The sequence below is a fragment of the Rhinoraja longicauda genome, chromosome 17, assembly GCF_053455715.1.
Source record: "Rhinoraja longicauda isolate Sanriku21f chromosome 17, sRhiLon1.1, whole genome shotgun sequence".
Classification (NCBI taxonomy): domain Eukaryota; kingdom Metazoa; phylum Chordata; class Chondrichthyes; order Rajiformes; family Arhynchobatidae; genus Rhinoraja; species Rhinoraja longicauda.
Genome location: NC_135969.1, coordinates 7,303,486 through 7,319,828, shown reverse-complemented (window position 1 = coordinate 7,319,828; position 16,343 = coordinate 7,303,486). Strand labels below are relative to the sequence as shown.

At 41.9% G+C, this 16,343-nt stretch overlaps 1 protein-coding gene across 13 annotated transcripts in view; it reads left to right on the top strand.

Annotated features, from left to right (window-relative positions):
* The window catches only part of atp2b2 (ATPase plasma membrane Ca2+ transporting 2), a 1,022,617-nt gene that overhangs the window by 989,156 nt on the left and 17,118 nt on the right, over nucleotides 1-16,343 (top strand). For all 13 annotated transcript variants that reach the window (XM_078414003.1, XM_078414006.1, XM_078414002.1 and 10 more), the window contains one exon: nucleotides 10,316-10,529. In XM_078414003.1, the coding sequence (XP_078270129.1) occupies nucleotides 10,316-10,529 (214 nt within the window). The remainder of the gene's footprint in view (nucleotides 1-10,315; nucleotides 10,530-16,343) is intronic.

Genomic DNA, 16,343 nt, shown 5'->3' with positions numbered 1-16,343 from the left:
GCTGGCATTTGGCGTTCTCACCAGATATTTTGCTATTGATTTTTCTAACCTTGCACATCCGAGTTCTCTTTCAACTGTGAATGTCCCATCAGGAGAATATATATGGTCATGCTACATCCTAGGTTGGGGAAATTGATTGGAGCAAAAGTGCAAGGTAGATTGTGAAAAGACAACCTTGGCATGAGAGACCCATTCACAGGGCTAATAACAGAGGGGAGGAAGCTGTTCTTGAATCTGGTGAAATGTGTCTTGAAGTTTTTGTATCTTCTGCCTGATGGGAGGGGGGAGAAGAGAGAGTGGGTGTAAGTGGTCTGTGAATATGTTGGCTACTCTACCAAGACAGCATGAAATGCAGATGGAGTCATTTGAGGGAAGCTAGTGTGCATGATAGATTGGGGTGCATCCACAACTCTGCAATTTCTCACATTCTTGTGCAGAACACTTATCTGAGCAAGTTGTAGTGCATTCCAATAAGATGCTTTCTGTGGTGCATCGGTGGAGCCCAGAGAGTTTAATTGTCATATGTTCCAACAATGGAACAACAAAATTCTTAATTGCAGCAGCCTAACAGGCCTATAAACACTGTGCACATAGATAGTACATAATAAACAAAAAATCAATTAATTAGTAGAAGTTGGTTAGTCATTGGAGACATTCTGAATTTTTGTAGTATTGTGAGAAAGTAGAGGTGTGCTTTCTTGGCCTTTGTGGTTGAGGTCAAATATTGGTTCCTTGACATTTACACCTAGGAACTTGATGGACCTTGTGACTGAGAGTATTGATTAATTTAATCCATCAGAATTGATTCCATGCTTGGTTGCTGAAGGGCTTTAAGAGGAGAGGGAACCCGGATCAATTTGTAAGAAAGTAGCAAATAGATGGAAGCATTGTTCTTGGCTTGTTTCCTTAACATTTACAATGTTATGCTTATTTTATGCTGTGTTTACTGGCAGAAGGTTAATCCATGGCTGCCCTGCCAAATGACTCCAATATCACCAATATCAACATATTTATTCCAACCCACATCCCTGCTGCCTCACCACACACCCTCCTCGTTGAATCGCAGAGTAAGATGGACAACCCAGTCCTTCCCAGCATAATCAAGGACGAGTCGCACCCCAGCCACTCCCTCTTCTCCCGGCTCCCATCGGGCAGAAAGTTTTAAAGTGTGAAAACGCACACCTCCAGATTCAGGGACAGTTTCTTCCCCAGCTGTTATCAGGCAACTCAACCATCTTCCCAACAACAAGGGAGCAGTGCTGAATTACATTTAAAACACAAAGCACGTGCTATAACTCCAGGAAAAGCGCTCATTGAAGAAAACCAAGCCCAAAGCCAAAGTATTATCTTACTAAATACACCAACTTATGCTAATGACAATAAAATAACTGTATGCAAAAAACAGCTACCTACATGTTAACTACATGTTAACTAGCTCTTTAAAAAAACTAATCCTGTAGATGCAAGTAGACTTTCGAAGAGCTCCCCCTCCCCTCCCCCACTCACCATCAACAACACCATAGTCACATCTGTGGAGTCATTTAAGTTCCTTGGAACCATCATCTCCAGGGACCTTAAATGGGGGGCCACCATCGACTCCACAGTCAAAAAGGCCCGACAGAGGATGTACTTCCTGCGGCAACTGAAGAAACACAATCTGCCACAGGCAATGATGGTCCAATTCTATACTGCTATCATTGAGTCTGTCCTCACCTTCTCCATCATGGTCTGGTTTGGCTCAGCCACCAAGCACGACATCCGGAGGCTGCAACGGATCGTTCGCACAGTTGAGAAGGTTGTTGGCTGCAACTCTGACCCCTCTCACCCTGGCCACAAACTCTTCGAAGCACTTCCCTCTGGAAGGCGACTCCGGGCTGTCAAAGCAGCCACAGCCAGACATAAAAACAGCTTTTTTTCCACGAGTGATAGTTCTGCTCAATAACCAAAGTCTGTAGTCTCTTTTTTGCTCTGGTTTATTTTCACCCACATGTTTAGTCCGTAATGTGGTATCCTTAATTTTTTTGATGTGGTTATGCTTTATTCTTAATTGTTAACAGTATGTTTGTGTTGTCATTTGTGAGCGGAGCACCAAGGCACATTCCTTGTATATGCACATACTTGGCCAATAAACTTATTCATTCATTCGTCATTGGAGTTATCAAGTGGGCCCTCTCTTCACTGGTGTTTTGTTGAGTTAGGCCCACAACACCTCGGGAAGGCTCAACAGTTGGTTCTGGCATCCCAGAACAACCCCCCTCAATACCTGCTCTCACCACCTGTGGTGCCAGTATCTACTAAATAATGGAACTGTGGCCAATTAACTCACTCTAACAAATGCTCACCACCTTGATCCTATCCCCAACTTATCCTAGCCCATCATTAAACTTATAACATCACAAATAGCACCCTTGCATAATACACTTACACAGACTACAATTACAAAGAAATACACATACTGCATGCCATACGTTTTCTTTCTGCCCCCGAACTGACACTATTTCTTCTCCACCAATCTATCTCATTGTAGACCCTTGGACTATCTTTAATCGGACTTTATTGGCTTTATCTTGCACTAAACATATTCATGTTATTCCCTTCACCGTGTATATGTACACTGTGGATGACTGGATTGTCATCATGTATTGTCTTTCCACTGACTGGTTAGCACGCAACAAAAGTTTTTTGCTGCACCTCGGTACACATGACAATAAAACTAAACTCAGCTCACTTCCACCATTCTGCAACACCATTCAGATGAAGGTAGTTATCTTACATGCATCAGATATCCCTGGTGCATGTTACAAAAATGTCAGCACTACCTGGAATTTCTGGTGGCAGAGGCCATCTGTCATTGCAAAGGTAAAGAGATTCTGAACTCCACAGAATTTCAATACTGCAGTGAGGAACCAACTTGTGGAAAGGCTAAGGGTTTGGCAATCAGCATCCGTATAGGTTCATAAGTGATAGCAGCAGATTCAGGGCATACGGCCCATCAAGCCATTCATTCATGGCTGATCTATCTCTCCCTCGCAACCCCATTTTCCTGCCTTCTCCCCATAACCCCTGACACCCGTACTAATCAATCTGAACACCACCTGATCTGAAAGGCAGGTCAGTCGCCCAAGCAATCCAGTTCAATGGAGGAGCTTTGCCAAGATTCTAAGATAATTTGTTTTAGCTTTTAGTCAAATGATTAATAGCTACTCCATTTTGATCATGCATTACAACCCTGACCATTAAAATATACTTTAGGAAATGTTCGGGTTTCACTGAAAAATGCAAATGTTTTTTTTAGTCAGACCAAAACAGAGAAAAACAATGATACAATAGGAGAATTAGGCAGGTTGATGTCAGTTGTTTTTTTAACCCTGGGCTACATAACTTCAATTAAAATCTGCTGTCTTTAGTTGTTCAGTTGATTTAAGTCTAAAGCAGAGCAAATAATCGAAATAGCAAAGACCAATACAGTATATAAATCATTTGCAGAAGCAAGCATTAAATAATCCCAGTTGGAAATCAAAATATTTAGAGTGATTTTCCTGGAAGAGAATTGATTTTACATCATTTATGTACTATAACCAAGAATTACCTTTGTCTCATCACTGCCTGTTCTGCAGTGTTCTTAATGCTATTGGATATTTTAGACCAGGGGACATAGGTTTTAGGTGAAGGGGAAAAGATTTAATAGGAACCTGAGGGGTAACATTTTCACACAGAGGGAGGTGGGTGTATGGAACGAGCTGCCAGAGGACTTAGTTGAGGCTGGAACTATCCCAACGTCTAAGAAACAGTTAGACAGGTACATGGATAGGGCAGGTTTGGAGGGATATGGAACAAACGTGGGCAGGTGGGACTAATGTAGCTGGGACATATTGGCTGATGTGGGCGTTGGGTCGAAAGGCTTGTATTCACGCTGTATTGACTCTGTTTTATCCAGCCAGATATTATTTTGTTTAACATTTAGAAAGCTTGCACAAACAGCGGATCCAAGTATGATTTGGTTTATTTTTGTCACGTGTACCGATGTGCAGTGAAAAGCTTTGTTTTGTATGGGATCCAGTCAGATCAGATAATACTATACATAAATACAATCAAGTCAAACTCAAGTACAAAAGATAGAGCAAAGTGCAGGATACAAAGTGCAGAGTAGAGTTCTCAGCATTGTATCACATCTGTTCAATAGACAAAGTCCAATGTCCGCAATGGGGGTAGAGATGAATTGGACTGTACCATGCTCCTCTGCAATCATTCACAAGATGGGAAATTTGAATGTTATAAAGCAGAAGGCAGAACAATCTGGGGGTTAGACCTGCAGAGTGCCATGAAACTCAGTACTGAATCCAGGGATGGAGCACAGATGGTCCAAACTGAGGAACCAACTGCATTTTGCGTCCGGCATCTCAGGATTACACGAGGGAAAGTCAATGCATGTATTAAAACCACCTTCACCTGAATGGGGTTACGCAGCTTGATTATGTAGATGTGAATTGGTCATAGTAGTTTAATTTTCTTAATCTTACATAATTTTTATTTCTAGCACTTAAGTAAATCTATTTAAATAACTTTGATCTTTTTTATTATGAACATTTTTTTAATATCCCTGATCAATTGTTCAATGGGCTGTGAGAGCAGTGAGGTGCCCAAAGGCCATCAAGGCAATTCAGGGAAAATGGTTCAGGAGACTTGACTGAGACTCTGATTACTGCTTGTGGAGTGCTCCATCTTGCATGGTGGTTGGGCTTGGAGGACAAGTAGGGGGAAGGCACTAAGTCAATCCCTGCTTGTAAGATCCTGTGGGCCGTGGCCTGGAAAGGCCCGTCATGCCGCGCCGCCCCCTGCTCTTCTCCCAAAGACCAGAGACCGGGAGGATGGAGTCAGTGACGCGACGGACAGTAAGAGAGGAGAGGGAACCTGGGTCTGGCCTGACGCACCTTCAAGGTCGGCTGCAGGTGTGCCCCCAGGGAACCAAGGTGGACAGGCGAGGAGAGGCACGTTGGTTCACTTGTCGATCCACACATCCAAGGGCGGGCGACTGCTGGAGGCCCGCAGCAGCCTGGGCCTCGCCTGGAACAGCACCGCTCATAATACCCAGAGCATGCACTGGACTTTGAAGATGGCGCCTCTTGCATGCGGGATCAACAGACTATTTCTGTACAGTTTACTAATTGGGCTTGTGCTGAGGTATGGCAATACTCGACTGGACTGTTTGTACGAAAATAATTTCACTGTGTGTTTGCACTTCGCACATGTGACAATTGGGCGGCACGGTAGCGCAGCGGTAGAGTTGCTGCTTTACAGCGAATGCAGCGCCGGAGACTCAGGTTCGATCCTGACTACGGGTGCTGTACTGTAAGGAGTTTGTACGTTCTCCCCGTGACCTGCGTAGGTTTTCTCCGAGATCTTCGGTTTCCTCCCACACTCCAAAGACGTACAGGTATGTAGGTTAATTGGCTGGGTAAATGTAAAAATTGTCCCTAGTGGGTGTAGGATAGTGTTAATGTACGGGGATCGCTGGGCGGCACGGACTTGGAGGGCCGAAAAGGCCTGTTTCCGGCTGTATATATATGATATGATAATAAAAGCACCATTGAACCGTTGAATTATATCCACAAGGTGACAAAAAAAGGTGGAATCATAAGAAATGGCAGAACACCCCTGGGCGATGTTTCGACATATTCTGGCCAATAGATCTAATTGGTGTTGGGTGGGATTAACAGTCACCTGGAAATAGAGGATTAATGGAAAAAGTAATTTCACATAATTTTTAAGGGCAAATTATGATTAACCAATTTGATAGGACTTTATTGCTAAGGTAATAGAGATGATGAAGATAATGTGGTTGGTGTGGTGTACATGGACTACCAAAAGGCTTTTGACAAGATGCCACATAACAGCTTTATCAGCAAAGTTAAAGTATGTTAAAGGGGCAATGATAGCATGGATATAAAGTTAGCTGAGTCTCTGACAGCAGAGGGTCATGATGAATGTTGTTCATTAGACTAGAGGAAGGTGAATAATGGCATTCCCCAGAGATCGATGTTCGTGCCTTTGCTTCTTTAAATCTATATCAATCACCTAGACCTGGGAGTACAAACTGCATATTCTAAATTTGCAGATGGCACACATGGCCATATTATGAACTGCGAAAAGGAGAGTAATAATTTGTGGCAGCATATAAATGTGTTGGTAGAATGGACAGATGCATGAAAGATGGAAATTTAATATAATAATAATAATAATAATATATTCCTTTATTCGCCCCACATCGGGGAAATCTACAGTGTTACAGCAGCAAAGGTGATAGCAAGAGATCATTCATTATAAGTAAAAGTAAAGACTAAGGATAAATATGAGGATAATATGAGGAAATGTGAAGTGGAGCCTATTGGGGAAAAGAGACCGAGGAGGAGTAATATTCAATGAAGGATGTTGTTCTATGATGGTGGTGGAGTAGAGGGAGTGTGGAGTGTGGATACACAAAGTCATTGAAAATATCAGGGCAGGTGGAGAACATGGTTAATAAGACATACACAATTCTGAGCTCTATCAATTAAGGCATACGGTGTAAACTCAGGGAAGTCGTGCTGAACCTTTGTAAAATGCAAGTCTGAAGAATTGCTTTTAATTCCTGTCACCTCATCATGGAAAAGATGGGAAGCCATCAGAGAAAGTCCAGGAGAGATTTATGAGCATAGGGTAGCATCGTGAAGTAGTTGGTAGAGCTGTTGCCACACTGTGCCCGAGACCAGCATTTAATCCTGACCCTGGGGACTCTCTGTGTGGCACTTGCTTGTTCTCCCTGTGACCACGTGGTTTTCCACCGGATGCTCCGGTTTCCTCCCACACCCCCAAGTACGTGCAGGTTTGTAAGATAAATGGCCTCTGTAAACTGTCCCTAATGTGTAGGGAGTGGATGAGAAAGTGGGATAAATACAACTAGTGTGGAAGGGTGGTTGATGGTCAGTATGGACTTGATGTGCTGTTTTCATGCTGCATCTCTGAACTCTACTAAACCAAACAAAAGAATGGTTTCTGGGGATGAGGGACCACAATTATAAGAACAGAGCAGAGAGGCTGGGACTGCTTGCCTTGAGAAGATGATAAGGGAAGATTAGTTTGAACTGTATGGAGGTATCTGGAGCAAGTGGGTTATGGCAGCCTATTCCTGTTGGCGAAAGGGGTGAAGACAAGAGATATACAGGTCTAAAATAAAAAGGTGATATGAGAAAAAAATGTTTTTACACGGCATGGGTGTCACGGTGGTGCAGCGGTAGAGCTACTGCCTTACAGCACCACGCCCACACTCCAAAGACGTACAGGTTTGTAGGTTAATTGGCTTTGTATGAATGTAAATTGTCCCTAGTGTGTACAGGATAGTGTTAGTGTGCGGGGATTGCTGGTCAGTGCGGACTCGATGGGCCGAAGGGCCTGTTTGCATGCTGTACCTCTAAACTAAACTAAACAGAAACTAAAATGTGTTTGTAATCTGGAGTGCAGTGCCTGCTGATATATCATGGCTTTCTAGAGAGAACAGGATAACATAGTACTGACGAAAATATTGCAACGCTAAGCAGAAAGGGCTGGTGGGGCAAGGGATGTGGGAATTTGTGGATAGAACAAGTGAATTGCTCTTGTAGAGACTTGGTACTGATACAATGGGCTGAATGGCCATCTCCTGTACTGTATCTATACTATGATTCTCTAAGTTATTATCAGGTTACTAAACAGGTCAATTGCCTTAGGTCTTCCCTTGTATGTATCCATTATTTTTAATAACTCACAATTCATTCTTTTAGGCAAAATGAGAATCTTGGGATTGGAAAATGGATTTAGGAAAAACCTGGGTACTAAGAGAAAAATTGAACAAATTCATTTTCAGTTGCCACCTATCTGCATAATGACTATACATGGACTAGTTTAGTTTGGTTTAGAGATTCACCGCGGAAACAGGCCCTTCGGCCCACCGAGTCCGCGCTGACCAGCGATCCCCGCACACTAACACTGTCCTACACACACTGGGGACAATTTTACACATACACCAAGCCAGTTAACCTACAAATCGGTACGTCTTTGGAGTGTGGGAGGAAACTGAAGATCTCGGGAAAAACCCACACAGGATCGCGGGGAGAACGTACAAACTCCATACAGACAGCCCCCTTAGTCGGGATCGAACCCGGGCCTCCGGCGCTGCAAGCGCTGTAAGGCAGCAACTCTACCGCTGCGCCACTGTGCCGCCCGTGGTGTTTGTGCATCAACCATTTCTCTACTCTATTACCACCATTGGTATAGATGATCGGGGGAAAAAACTGTTTGAAATGTATGTAAGCTTATTAATGATATCAAGTTAAGCAAATATGTTGTGAGAGGGTCCAAAGAATATCAGGCAGATTACATGAGGAGGGGGGAGTGGGGGCAGAGGGAGGAATTACAATAAAAGAAGCATAACATGAAGAAACATGAACTGAGCCAAGATTCACGGATTTACAGAAAAGCCTGAAAAGTATTTTTTTAAACTGCGAGACTAGGAAATGTTGAAATTCAATGTATCTGGATGTCGTACTATTCTAATCCTGGGAAATGAACATGCAATTGCAGTTGAAAAAGCATGTAGTTTATCACCAAGGGATTGAAATAAAAGAATACTTGCTACAATTTATTGGAGATTGATACGGTCACGTCTGGGGTATTGGGCACAATACTGATCTGATTACCTTACTGCCCTCCAAGAATTGGCACGAGGAGATTGTTCTATGAAATGAGAGAGAGAGAGAGAGAGAGAGAGAGAGAGAGAGAGTTAAGTCAAGCTATGTTCAATGGAGATAAGAAGAAAGAGGATTAATTCACATGCGTTTTGACAAGGTGGAAGTTGGGTATAGTTCTGCCTGGCAAATGTAAATCTAGGGGATATTGGAGCAATGGATATTGGCAGGGTGTGGAGACCACAGTCTTCGAAGGTTAGGATGAGCAAAGTTCCTCCACTCAGTTAGTTGTCAATGTTTGGAATTCCCCATGCCTGGGGAAGTTGGTCACTTGTTGAGTGTGTGTGTGTGTGTGCCAGGCAGAGACCGAAATACTTTTGGATTAGGTTTTATAGCAGCAGTGTGAAAAGGTGGAGTTGTGGTAGATTGTCGACCATGCTCTTATCAAAAAGCACCTATTCCTTATTTCTTATGACCTAAACTGGCATAAATTCTACAACTTTTAAAACTTAGCCTGATTAGGTTTAAATAACCTTAGTTGAAGGTTGTCTTCATTGAGAAACAATACAAAATTGCGCACATGTGCAAGATATATTGACAGATCAAAATCATTGTATTCTCTGAAGAGACGGTGTTCTGCTGTGTTAGAGAATATATTAAACTGAACCTCTGTGATCTCTCCAGTTTAGTATTAAGGTCCCCAAGGCATTACTTGAAGAAGAATGTGTAGTGCCACTGATGTCCGAGCCAACACGTATCCTTTATTTTTGCTGAAGCTGAAATGATGATCATCTTATTTTTGCAGAAAATCAGTGTGAGCTCTCTAACACTTCAGTTACGAAGGATACCCATTAATGCAACTTCTTCCTTCTTATTGTTCTTGTTCAATCTCGTCAAAATAGATTTCAGCCTCTAGAAATTGCCATAGAAAGACACAATAGAGTTACAGGCCCCTCTTCCTAGCAAGTTCATGCCGATCATCACCCATCCATTTAAACCTATTCTACAGCAATCCCATTTTATTCTCCTCTTTTCCGCATTAACTCCTCCCAGATTTTTCCACTCACCTGTACACTCAGAGCAATTTGCAGCAGCCAATTTATCTATTAGCCTGCGCTTCTTTGAAATGCGCGATGAAACTAGAAAGTGTAGGAAGGAACTGCAGATGCTTGGTTTACACCGAACATAGACAGAGTGCTGGAGTAACTCAGCGGGTCAGGCAGCATCTCCGGAGAAAAAGAACGGGTGACGTTTCGGATCGAAAACTTCCTTCAGTAAAATAGAGCAACTGGAGGAAACCTGAGTAGTCAATGAAGGATATGCAAACTCGATACAGGCAGTGGTGAGGATTTAGCCTCGGTCTCTGTTATCGTGAGTCAGTAGCTCAACCGTGCCACCCCTGTGCACTTACACATCTGACCTCCATCTTTGTCAATTGCCGTCTTGGTTTGTAAAATTTGGATACATTGCGCTCTGATATTTGATCAATTGTAAAGCCTTATTTCATTGCAAGATTTTTAATAAACCACTTTATGCTACATGCATCTGCCGTACTCAACCCAGTGAGAGTAAGAGAAGGATTTTTAATGACACGACATAATTTGTTTCCTCTCTAGGATTCACCCCTGAAGGCTGTGCAGATGTTGTGGGTAAACCTCATCATGGATACTTTTGCCTCCTTGGCCCTGGCCACAGAACCACCCACAGAGGCACTGCTGTTGAGAAAACCATACGGCAGGAACAAGCCCCTCATTTCGCGAACCATGATGAAGAATATTCTGGGTCATGGAATATACCAACTTACTATTATCTTCACTCTACTCTTTGCTGGTATGTAATGTGGTATCCCTCCTGCTGACACAGAATGTGAGGGTATATATTTCAGTTTTGCAAGAAAAAAATGAATACGATTGGCAGATGACCTTGCAGAAAGCTTCACTCAAAGAACCAGCAATCTCTCCCGTTTGCTTTCAGTTGTTGGCTGCAGGGCATCTTAACTTTTTTAGTTTTGTTTAGAGATACAGCGCAGAAATAGGCCCTTCGGTCCACCGAGTCCGCACCGACCAGCGATCCCCACACATTAACTCTATCCTACACACGCTAAGAACAGTTTACACATACACCAAGCCAATTAACCTGCATACCTGTACGTCTTTGGAGTGTGGGAGAAAACCAAAGATCTCGGAGAAAACCCACATGGTCACGGGGAAAACGTACAGACAGCACCCGTAGTCAGGATCGAACCTGGGTCTCCGGCGCTGTATGCAGCAACTCTACCGCTGCACTAGCTTGGCCGCCCTCTGGCCTGATCCCATCATACTGACTGGGCAGGTGGCCATTTTAATGTATGTTTACAAACAGCAAAACAGAGTGTACATACTCCTCTTTATCTTGCTTTTTAAAGATTTTATAAAGTAAACGCATCACTCTACTCACCAAGTAGAAGCAGAAATGCGAAAGCATAAGTTTAAAAATTATAGTAAAATAGTTTTACTATTTTAAAATGCATGCAAATTTGAAATAATATTCATAAGGTCAGAAGTGATAGGAGTAGAATTAGGCCATTCGGCCCATCAAGTCTGCTCCGCCATTCAATCATGGCTGATCTATCTCTCCCTTCTAAACCCATTCTCCTGCCTTCTCCCCGTAACGCCTGACACCCCTATTCATCAAGAATCTACCTATATCTGCTTTAAAAGTATCCTTTGATCGGCCTCCACTGCCTTCTGTGACAAAGATTTCCACATATTCACCACACTTTGAATAAAGAAATTCCTTCTAATCCTCTTCCTAAAGGAACGTCCTTTAATTCTGAGGCTATGACCTCTAGTCCTTGACTCTCCCACTAATGGAAATATCCTCTCCACATCCACTCTATGCAGGCCTTGCACTATCCGGTACCCTTCAATAAGGTTCCCCCTCATTCTTCTAAACTCCAGCGAGTACAGGCCCAGTGCCGTCAAACGCTCAACATAATTTAATTGTGTAGGAAAATAACTGCAGATGCTGGTACAAATCGAAGGCATCACAAAATGCTGGAGTAACTCAGCATCTCAGGAGAGAAGGAATGGGTGACGTTTCGGGTCGAGACTCTTCTTCAGACTGATAATTCAATTCACTCACTCCTGGGATCATTCCTGTAAACCTCCTCTGGACCCTTTCCAGGGCCAGCACATCCTTGCTCGGATATGGTGCCCAAAATTGCTCACAATATTCCAAATGCGGCCCAACCTGCACCGTATAGAGCCTCAGCAATACATATTTGATGGAATGACAATCCACACTTAGATATTTCAGAATCAGTGGATTGCTAAGCTTTAATTATGGCTTAGCTTACCACTAACATCTCAGTTGTAGCTCATCCATCAATGGATTATGTTTTTGGTTTTTTGTTGGCTTTTTTTTTGCAGTAATATGTGGTTCGATACTCATCCCTCATCGGTATCACCATGAAGATTATGTAATAGTGCCATTACATTTTAATCTGCTTCAGAAATTCATTCCAATAAGTCAATTGAAATAATTTTGGAAGCAATGTGCAAAACATTAATGCCACTATATATCAGGACCAGGAGACAAGGTCTAGATTCCAGACCATAATTCTGACAATAGAGAACTGATTGATTCCCTTTATAGACACAAAATTCTGGAGTAACTCAGCGGGACAGGCAGCATCACTCGAGAGAAGGAATGCATGATGTTTCGGGTCGAGACCCTTCTTCAGACCAGAGTCAGGGGATAGGGAAACAAGAGGTACAGATGGTGATGTGGGGAGATATAGAACAAATTAATGAAAGATATGCAAAAAAGAAACAATGATAAAGGATAATGATAATTGTTGGATGTTTGCTAGGTAAGAACAAGAAGCTGGTGCAACTTGGGTGGAGGAGGGATGGAGAGGGAGGGAATGCAGGGATTACTTGAAGTTAGATAAATCAATATTCATACCACTGGGTTGTAAGCTGCCCAAGTGAAATATGAGATGCTGTTCCTCCAATTTGTGTTTAACCTCACTCTAACAATGGAGGAGGCAGAGGACAGAAAGGTCAGTGTGGGAATGGGAAAGGGAATTAAAGTATTTGGAGATCAGGTAGGTTCAGGCGGACTGATCAAAGTAATCCCTTCATTGACTCCCTCTGAATACACAAGGTCAAGACTTTAGCAGGAAATCATTGACAACGCCCTCAGAATTCCTGAGCTTATTGCACATGAGTGCACTCTAAAAGCTGTTCAGATTTTATCCATAACAATGGTAAATTCAGATGGCCTCAACATTTTTCCCATCGTTATGAATTTCGTTAATGCAGAATCCACGGGCTCTAGTGAGCTGTTACTTCCTTCAAACAAACATATCTTTCTATTTTATAAGGATAGCTTAAAATAAAACAAATTGGAATGCAGCACTGAATGCTCGTGAGATATTAATTATTTCAGGTTTGATTCTAATGGCTATATTTTATCTCCCTCATTATGTTATGTTTCTGTATGCACCGCCTGAAAACCAAGCCATAAAATGCGGTTCAGGTAATTCCAGTAAATCTTAATAGACACAGTAATGTTTTGCATCACCTTTAAGAGGAAGATAATCTCGGAGAAATGTTGTTTGACAAATTAATTTTATTTTTTGTAAGGGAGCAAGATATGAATCTAGTTTATCATAATGAAGAGACATTTTACCTCTGCATCATAAATGAACCCATAATTTCCTATCTACATTTTGTCAAGGCTAATGATAGCTGCATTTTATAAGTGCAGGCAACATCAGACACAGGGGAGTTTCGCAATTAAATTCAACTTTCTACAAGTTCCTCTCAAATGGAGTCTCACTGTCAGGACCACCACTGAATTACATGAAAAATGTGAAGTTGCCGGTTTTGGGCCGTAGAAATGAAGTCAATTCGCCTGGTTTTATTGTTAATGATATGATGTGCTCATTACTGTCAAAAAAAATAATTCTGCACATTAACTATAACACAGCATGTGATTTTTTTTCCATGCTTAAATGATCAAAGGTTTAAAATGTGTAAAGTTTTGAACAAAGTTATCTTCCTGTTTGTCTCTTATTTCAAGAGTTAATTTCTATCGCACTATGTGATAATGGCTATCAAATATTATCACACAAACATCATAAGTCTGAAGAAGGGCCTCGACCCGAAATGTCACCCATTCCTTCTCTCCATTTTGAAAAGCCTAGTTATTTTTATTGTTATAACAATCTTTGTTACCTCTATCCTTCACCCAGTCGATATTTCCCAGTCTTTATTTCATATTCTTCAAATAACTTTGGTCTAAATTATACTTCCTATAAAATAATACTTGCTTTAGACTTTGACTTAGTAGGATTCTTCTGCTTTGTGGAAGAATCGTGCTTTTTCTTCTTTTCCTGTTCGGACATATTGTGTTGGAAGGAATTGCAGATGTTGGTTAAATCGAAGGTAGACACGAAAAGCTGGAGTAACTCAGCGGGTCTGACAGCATCTCTGGAGTAAGGGTTTTGACCCGAAACGTCACCTGTTCCTTTTCTCCAGGGATACTGTCTGACCCGCTGAGTTACTCCAGCTTTTTATGTCTACCTTCGTACATATTCTGTAGTGGGCTGGACATTGAATCGGACGTGAGACAGTCTGTGCTCTATCTCCAGCTACATCTACATAGCCACCAGAACTGAACGACAAGCCCTAAATCTTCATCACTAAAATCCAGGCCAATCTTCATATCTTTGTCAAATTCATATATCCTCTTTTTATTCACTGCAAAGGAGTTTGTGAATTTGATTCAAGATTTAAGATAAGTTTACCTACATAGCCCATAAGTCCTATGAACAGCAAAAATGTTATGATTGAAAAAAATGTTATTGGGTTATCTTGGTAAAATCTTAAAATTGTGTTTCTGAGTTGATTCAGTCGAGTGCATTATGTAGGTGTGATACTCAGCCCCATCTTTAAAAAAAAAACCCTATTCACTCCATGATTGAGGCCGAATGATCTGATCTACTTTGAAGCCGCTGATTCATCCTTTATTTCTCTTTGTACAAGGACAAATGTATAATCAATATTCCTGTTCTATTATCTATCCAAGTAAAGCTCAGATGTGGACCTGTTGAGAAAAGGGCCAAATGTTGCAGTAATTTGCGTGGTCCAGTAGTTATGCAATACTAATGTCTCAGCCATTTGATGGATACTTGGTGCAATGTCCTGAGTAAGCATTTTATTGAAAGGTGAAAATAATTAACTGCAAATGTTTAAATCAAGGACCTGGATGTAGAGGTTTTAAAACTCATCAGCTCATATTTGCAGAAATATCTATTTTAGATATGCGTAAATATTTTTGCCTTATGGTCAAAATACAATTCAGTCACTTTGTTTATACACCTTTGAAAAGATTCAAAGGAGACGATAGAAATAATTATTCTACTCAGTAACTTTGAAATAAATGAGTATAAATATTTGCTTCCATTACTGCTTGATTCTTTTAAAGTATAAATGCTTGCTGCAGATATACAATGTTTCTTCAGAAGGTAATGAGTCTAGCATGCTAGCTGTTATTGGAAATCTAATAACTAAGAGCCAGTGTATTCATTCTGGAAATGTGATGGTGGGTGAATGGAGAGTCACATTTCTTTTCATTTGAAAGAAGTCATAAAAAATGATAGTGTTCATTTTCCATTTCGATGGGTTTTAAATTTAGCAATGGCCATTTTAATGTGAAGTTCATTCAGCTTATTTCTCTAATGGAATTCTCTGAGAAAGTGTGGCTGCTGGATCACTTGAGAGCCAAGACGTTTATAATGCATGCGAAGAATGTAGTTGCATGAGTTTCCCTTACAGAATTTTAATATTTTCATGATGATGATGATACTTTATTGTCACTTGTACCGAGCTCGGTGCAGTGAAATTATTTGTTTTTGCGCACAAAGTGCACGAAAGAGTCACCACAAAGGGGCCGACAAAGTTACAAAAAGTACTCATCCCTTCTTCACCTCCCCCTGCTGGGTCCCTCTTAGTTCTCGGCGCCTCCCCGCGGCAGATCCCCCTTTGTTCTCAGCATCCCCCCCCCCCCACGAGATCCCCCTTTGTTCTCAGCGTCCCCCCCATGCCAGATCCCCCTTTGTTCCCAGCCCCCCCCCCCATGCCAGATCCCCTTTGTTCTCAACTCCCCCCCCCCCCACGCCGAGTCCCCTTGGTGTTTCTTCCACCCCCCCCCCACGCCGGGTGCCTCTTTGTTCACGGCATGCCCCCCCCACACCAGGTCACTCTTGGCAGGGACTTGCCCATTCTTGAGCAATGTATCACAAAAAGATATGTGAATAATCAATCCCCATTTGATAGCAAACAGCAACAAGAACATGCTGGGTTATTTCCATGGTTTAATCAGTCAAAGTTTGAAGGTTATCATATCATATCATATCATATCATATCATATATATACAGCCGGAAACAGGCCTTTTCGGCCCACCAAGTCCGTGCCGCCCAGCGATCCCCGCACATTAACACTATCCTACACCCACTAGGGACAATTTTTACATTTTACCCGCCAATTAACCTACATACCTGTACGTCTTTGGAGTGTGGTTAAGCCAAAGAAGCCACCAGGAGAAGTTATCCATCGAAGTTGATCTCTTTGGTATGTTTACTTGAAGCAATA